This window comes from Neolamprologus brichardi, chromosome 14 (genome assembly GCF_056152115.1).
Source record: "Neolamprologus brichardi isolate AB-2024 chromosome 14, ASM5615211v1, whole genome shotgun sequence".
Taxonomy (NCBI): domain Eukaryota; kingdom Metazoa; phylum Chordata; class Actinopteri; order Cichliformes; family Cichlidae; genus Neolamprologus; species Neolamprologus brichardi.
Genome location: NC_142117.1, coordinates 542,963 through 549,996, shown reverse-complemented (window position 1 = coordinate 549,996; position 7,034 = coordinate 542,963). Strand labels below are relative to the sequence as shown.

Genomic DNA, 7,034 nt, shown 5'->3' with positions numbered 1-7,034 from the left:
TTTGGCTGAAGGCTGCCTCCAGCAGTGACATGTAAGCGGACCTGAGGGCAGCATGAACGGACCTCAGCTCAGCGAACTGCCGGACGACTCGGAGCAGCTCAGGCCGTACATCAGCCGCCTGAGGGGAGCGCTGCGGGCCGGCGAGCTGTCCGCTGTCGGGAGCTTATCCAGCGGCTTTCTCCTCAGGTTTCTGCGGGCCAGAGACTTCAACACGGAGCTCTCCCTCAAGGTAAGTCACCGAGAGTCAGGGGAAACATGCTGAAGTTCAGGAGAGCTCACAGGAACCAGTGAGGAAGAAGTTTGGTCGTGCTGACCATCATCATCAATATTCACCCACGTTGAGCAGTTATTCAGTCCTGAGCTGGGCTCGTGGGGAGCCGGTGGTCGTCCACGCTCACAGTTAAAATTACAAATCACTTAATGTGGAGTGTTGGGACTGTTGTCACCAAACTGCATGTACGTTAACGTATGGATTACAATAATATGTAGCCTTGTTCTGTGTTAGCCTATCCAGCGGTAAAACTAAAGTGGTTTTGTTTGCTGCTGTTTGCAGGTGTTGGTCCACACAGTGATCGCCTGTGATAACAGAAAGCTAATTTTCTGCTGGGTTGGTTCAAATGATCATTTCAGCCCTGCGTTTGTTCCTGCTTTGACAACATGAGCAGTAAAATGAGCATTTTTGTTTCTCTCTGTCACCTGACTGTCACCTGTGCTGCACTCGCAGCAGTGTGTTTGTAACATCGCAGCAGTGTGTTTGTAACACCGCAGCAGTGTGTTTGTAACACCGCAGCAGTGTGTTTGTAACACCGCAGCAGTGTGTTTGTAACATCGCAGCAGTGTGTTTGTAACACCGCAGCAGTGTGTTTGTAACATCGCAGCTGTGTGTTTGTAACATCGCAGCAGACACAGCTCCTGTGAGCTGGTCCCTCTCAGGTGTCCCGTGTCCTCTTTGGCTTTTGCTCCCTGAACAAATGTAAGAAGGTCTGCTGGTTTCAAAGCAGCTACAGAGCTGTGGTCGCTGGTTGTCACGTTAAAAAAGCGCCGTTGTTCTTCATGAGCACATTAAATGAATCAGTGCAGTTTAAAAACAGCGTTTACTTTGCTCCACAGAGTAGTTGAGTAATATCAGGCGCTCAGCCACGTGGGTCAAAGCTCGTTCAGTCAATCTGACTTTTATCACATAAACACTTCTTTGAATTTGCCTTTCAGATAAACAGCCGGGTCATAAATGTCTTATTGACTGTTGGTGCGAGGCTATCAGTGCTGACTCATGGAGGTCATGGTCATCGGAGTCTAACGATCGGCTCTGGCTTCTCTGTGCAAAGTTTGCATGTTCCTGTGTGGTTGTCCTCCCACTTCCATGCACTTTATTAGCAAACCTAAAATGACTGATAGCTGTCAGTCTGTGACAGACTGCCAGCCTAGTTCCACCTTTACTTACGATAACTGGAAAAGACTCCATCACACTGGTAATCTGGCTGTTGGCTCCGCCCTGCACGCTCACAGCAAACACCGAATGCAGCGGTCTTCATTTTGTTGTGTTGTGTGGTTGGTTTTTTATTTGCATGCAGTAATGAAGTATTAATCTTTTAACTACGTGTTTGAACCATGTTCATAGAGTGAACATGGGGGGGGGGGGGGGGGGGGGGGGGGGGGGGGAGTCTGCTCCAGTCTGCAGTATCCCTGGACAAGATATTAACCCAGAGTTGCTCTCATGCATCCATCAGAGTATGATGTGTGGATAGAGAGCACTTACATGGGAAAAGGTGTGACTGTGAGCGAGGGACGTAAAGAATGAGTCCCTCTGTGATGTGTCCTGTACAGCTCTTGCTCAACTACCAGCGGTGGCGAAGGGAAAGTCCTGAGATCAGCAGCTGTCTGTCTCCTTCCTCGGTGCTCGGCCTCCTCAACACGTCGTACCACGCTGTGCTCCCGCAGCGAGACGGCACGGGCAGCAGGGTGCTCATCTACAGGATTGGTCAGTATGGGTGTGGATGGATTAGTGAAAGGGCCGCTAGGAGCAGCCCCAACGACATCAACATGAGCTACGATAGCAGGCAAAGCCTCCCTGTCTGTTTCTTCAGTGATTTAACAGCTTTTAAAAGAAGCTGATCTTAAACTGTTATCTAGTTTTATGGGGTTACACAAATAAAACTAAGATGCTGTTTAATGCTGGTCGTTCTCTTTGAGTCAACAAAACTCACTCAGCACTGTCACCATACGACCGAAGCTCTGCTCCATCATGAGGCCACAGATGAACCTACTCTCAAACTTGTTTCTCAGCATTTTAAACATACTGACAGTGAAGGCAGTGTGCTGGGAGGAGATGAACTCTTCTCCTTCTCTTTCAAACTTACAAAAGCTTCAAATAATCAAACGTCCTTCACACACGATTCTAAACAGGAACAATGCAAAAAGGAAACGTGACCGAATGTGCAGAGTAGAAGTTCACGAGCGTTTCAACGCTGCTACGATAACGAGCAGAGACATACGCTGAAACTTCTACTGTGCACGTGTCCAAAAACGGTTTATTGGCTCTTATTTATTAGCGAGGACTCGTTTTATCGTCTCTGACCGCGATGGCGGCACAGTTCCAGGACTGCACAGCAAAATCTCAGGGTTTTAGTTGATTTTAAGCAAGATTTTAATGGCAAACATTGGTGTGTTTTGGGCTTTGCTAGTTCATGATGTATAAATGACACAGATTCAGAGATTAGCATATTAACTGTGCTCCACAGGATGACTCTGTGCTCCTTCTTCTTAAATCTGTTGTACTCGTGTAGAGTAATGTCTGCTTGTTTGCAGGGCAGTGGAACCCGAAAGACTGGTCAGCCTTCCAGGTATTCAGAGTCAGCCTGATGACATCCGAGATCATCTCAAGGGAGAACGAGACACAAAGGCAGGGTGTGAAGGCCATATTTGACCTCGCGGGGTGGAGTTTGAGTCACGCCCTGCAGATTAACCCTTCGCTTGCCAGGAAGATTTCGTCTGTGCTTTCGGTAGGACAGATCGAGCTGTGCAGATGACGACCCATCGTTTGTTCTTTAACAACAGAACATGTGTGTTATTATGAGTATGTTTACCAAAACTCTGCACCACACTGAGCCGGATGTGTTTTCCTTTCCTTCTATGACCAGAAGCCCAGCGTCACTGTGCAAAAGTCTTGAGTCACCCCTCACTTCTTGCAGACTGTCATGTTAATAATAATTCAGTGTTTTGGCCTGTTGGGACTGAATGAGCTGTTAAATATTAATCGTTTTGTTAACATAAGATTTTGTATTCTTTCAAAATTGTTACAAAAGCCTTCAAATGGCCTGGTACATGCCACGCCCCCTTTAGTTCCAGCCCAGGTATCGTTGCCATGGAGAGTGGGCCCGCTGCCTCAGCAAGCTGCTACATTGTATCGAGTTTGCAGCTCATCAGCATGTGTTGCTGTCATATCTGTAGCTTTACTGGACACGTGGCTGCCTGAAAAACCTTCCTCAGCATTAAAGACCGGACACAGTGCCTGAGAGACGCAGCTGGACCATCTACTGTTTGCTGAAGCCTCATCACAACTGGTCCCAGTGAAAGTGTGGCGGTCAACAAGCCATCCTCGAGGAAGAGAAAACGCTGACTTATGCCAAATTACACAAGAACTGATATGAAACTCAGGAGCAACAGTCCTTATGGAGATGAGTCCACATGTGAAGTGTTTGGACCAAACAGGAGATACTGAGTAAAACACGCTGGAGGGTCTGTCAGGGTTTGGGACTGTATTTCAGCCAGTGGTGTTGGGCATCCTGTCAAAACTGTTGTTGTGAGTGAATCTGGACAGCTACTGTCAGATGTTTCCACCTGGAAAGTGTCTGATTTGCAACTGTTTCAGCAGGATGATGATGATGATGATGATTCCAAGCAAGCGTTCCTGGGTAGAAACCGACACAATGACCAGTCCTGGACTGGCCTCCCCAGAACCCAGACCTCACAATGACGGAGGTAGAGTGGGAGACAATGGAGATTCAGAATTCAAGGAGCCTGTAGAGTTATTCCTGACTGCTAAATCACAAGAAAGCTGCCTGAGAGTTCATGTTGTGTTGAAAATTCAAGGTGGTCGTGCCAACTTTGACTTTCCAGCTCGTTAGAATTAAGCAAACTGTTTTTGCCTGATATTTGCGTGTGTGCAGATCTGTGAGGAAACGACTGCACCTATTTCTCCTTTTCCTGGCAAAATGTAAAAAAGGTGACTCAAGACAGATTTTTCACAGCGACCCTTTTCTATAGAAATGTCCTTAAAAACCTTAAACTGAAGGCCAAATGCTTGTAAGACTTCCTGTGAAAGGTAGCATCTTATAGCTCCTAAAACTGCTGATTTGTAACTCAGTCCTAACCTTGCCCCTAAGGGACCGGCTGGAAGTTCAGAGGTAGAACTTTGATGTGCAGAGTTTCTGTATTTTTAAGTTTTCAACTTGTTCAATATGCTTTGATGCTTGTTTATGTGTATGTTCAGGACTCGTTCCCACTGAAGGTCAGAGGAATCCACCTGGTCAATGAGCCGATGTTCTTCCGTCCGGTCTTTGCTATGCTTCGTCCCTTCTTGCCTGATAAAATCAAGCAGAGGGTCAGTACCCGTGCTACCTCACGTGCTGGTTATGCTGAAGATATAACAACTGTGGATTTGAAACATCCTTTCACCCTCTTTGTTGTAGATCCATATGCACGGTTCTGATTTCCAAGATTCTTTAAGTGGCTTCTTCTCATCACACGTCCTGCCTCCAGAATATGGAGGTCATGGGCCTGGAATAACACACGTGTGTCAAGGCTGGACCAATCACCTGCTTCAATCAGAGAACCTGCTGCAGCAGATTGCTGCCCACCCAACGGGTGACGTCACAGCGACCCCTGATGACCGTTTGATCACAGAGGAAGGCGGGACTCTGTGAAAGATGATGATTGGACGTTCGGGTGGCGGACTCACGTATATGTGGCGTGTTTGTGCACATGTCTGCTCGTTGTGGGAGTTGGCTGAAGTGAGAGAGCTGAAGACGAGATTCTTAATGCCTGTGCTGTTTCATGTTTACGACCAAGCTGGAATTTTTAACAACAATATTATTATGTCATGATTTTAAAATCATACTTTGATCTGCTGATTTTGTTTCTGTTATCATTTTTATTTGTTACATTACTCACATTATGTTATAAGTAGTTATTTATTTATTTAGCCTCAGCTATAATCAGCTGATCGTTGTGTTTCAGTTTTAAACCTTCCAACAGGAACAAATCCCCACAGAGCTGATGTGGGCCCAATCACTGCGGCTTTATAGTGAGTGCTTATTGTTTTACTCAGTTTCAAACATTTAGGAGCTTGATCTGGGAATAGTGCTGTGTTGTAACTTCATCGTCATATCAATGCTGCTCCAGGACCATCACTGTAAACGATGAGTCACGCTGTTTTCATATTTAGTCAAAGGATCTGCAATAAAAAGCTCTGCTGTTGTTGTGGGAGGCGTAAAACTAGGGCAACAAAACCTGTGGCAGTCACACTGCATACATGGATAAATGCTGGATGTTGTGTGGAGCAGCGGTCCCCAACCCCCGGGCCTCGGACCGGTCCGTGAGTCGTTTGGTACCGGGCTGTGAGAGTTCAGGCTCAGGTGTGAAATGTATAGTTTTCAGTGTTTTTATCGGTTTTCAGCGTTATTTTGTTATCGTTTTTATCGTTTACTCTGTTTTCCTGGGTCTTTTCACGTGTGTTATGAATAAATCTTCTTTTTTTTTTCGGTACCAGTACTGGTTTTATTTTGTTGTATTTATCCGCGACACCTTAAAGGCCGGTCCATGAAAATATTGTCGGGCATAAACCGGTCCGTGGCGCAAAAAAGACCGCTGGTGTAGACGGCTTTGGTCTCGGTGCTTTATAACAAAGGCACATTAACTCACTCATCTAGATTCTAGTAAGATTTAAAGAAAGCTGCCAGCTCGGCCTTACTGAACATCCCCAACATGTTCATGTCATTTGTTACTTTCTAGATAACTTCATCTGTCAGGTATTAATGGCTCTCAGAGATACGAGTGTGCAAAGGTTTCAGGCAGCTGTAAACAAAGAACTTTACTGGCCCCAAATGTGTTCTGCAGAAGGACAACGAGCCAAAGTCATTAAGAACCATCTTCAGTGTGAAGAAGAACCAGAAGGACTGAAGTGATGGTGTGGCCCCCACAGAGGATCATCACGGAGTGTCTGGGATGAAGGATGTGAGGAAGATGTTTGGATCAACCTACCAGCCGAGGTCCTTCAAACTGTGCAGGTGGACCTAGAAGAAGGCAGAGGGCGCTCCCACCAACATGGATGTGACTCTTTTGTTCATTCACTGCATTTTGTTGATGGGTGAAAATAAATGGTAACGCTTTTATTTTTGAAAGCGTTCTTTGTCACAGCAGCGTTTTCTTCATCATCATTTCTTCATCACGGGTCTGTGAGCTGCCTGTCGACAGCCCTGTGTTAGAGCACGTTTAATGACACTCTCTGATCAATGACATATTATGTACGTTTGGTTTGTGCCTCAGTGCTTCTGTGTGAAGGTTTCACTGTTTGCAGGAACGACTGTGGTCATCAGACTAACAGAGGCTGTCAGACTGTGGACACTGGGCCAAACTTCAGAGGGGACGAGCCTCCCTCTCTCGGCCTTGTAGGCAAAATATATATAAAATCCACAGTTTGTAATATGCTTGGCTCAAAACCTTTAATATTTGTAGCACTGATGGCATTTTTAGTATTGTACGCCACATGTTCTGACAAGTAAACGATGCAGATTTGTGAAAATGTAAATGAGTCCAAATATCATTGAAAGTGTTGTTTAGACCCATTAAAGTCTTTGAGGTTTTCTGTGTCAGGATCAAATCCATCTGATAGTTGATCAAACGATGAACTCACATCAGGGAAATGGATGTTTGAACACTAATAAAATGAAGCCCATCCAGGCCACAGAGACGTGATGCTGCAGTCAGATTATCCTGAGGTTTAAATATGTGATGAAGGGTTTTACTCTGCAGGCAGA

At 45.8% G+C, this 7,034-nt stretch overlaps 1 protein-coding gene across 1 annotated transcript; it reads left to right on the top strand.

Moving 5' to 3' along the window:
- ttpa (tocopherol (alpha) transfer protein) lies at positions 1-6,815 on the top strand. The gene is made up of 5 exons (XM_006808719.3): positions 1-229; positions 1,825-1,978; positions 2,806-2,999; positions 4,490-4,600; positions 4,689-6,815. Exons 1-5 carry the CDS (start codon positions 53-55, stop codon positions 4,920-4,922), a joined length of 870 nt encoding a protein of 289 aa, XP_006808782.2. The 5' UTR covers positions 1-52; the 3' UTR covers positions 4,923-6,815.
- The last annotated feature ends 219 nt before the right edge of the window (positions 6,816-7,034 follow it).

What these genes read in the sequence shown, in the direction of transcription:
- ttpa (XM_006808719.3), top strand. Translation starts at nt 53, where the DNA reads ATGAACGGACCTCAGCTCAGCGAACTGCCGGACGACTCGGAGCAGCTC. An exon ending in ACACGGAGCTCTCCCTCAAG is followed by an intron (nt 230 to 1,824) that starts GTAAGTCACCGA and finishes TGTCCTGTACAG; the next exon opens with CTCTTGCTCAACTACCAGCG. An exon ending in GGTGCTCATCTACAGGATTG is followed by an intron (nt 1,979 to 2,805) that starts GTCAGTATGGGT and finishes GCTTGTTTGCAG; the next exon opens with GGCAGTGGAACCCGAAAGAC.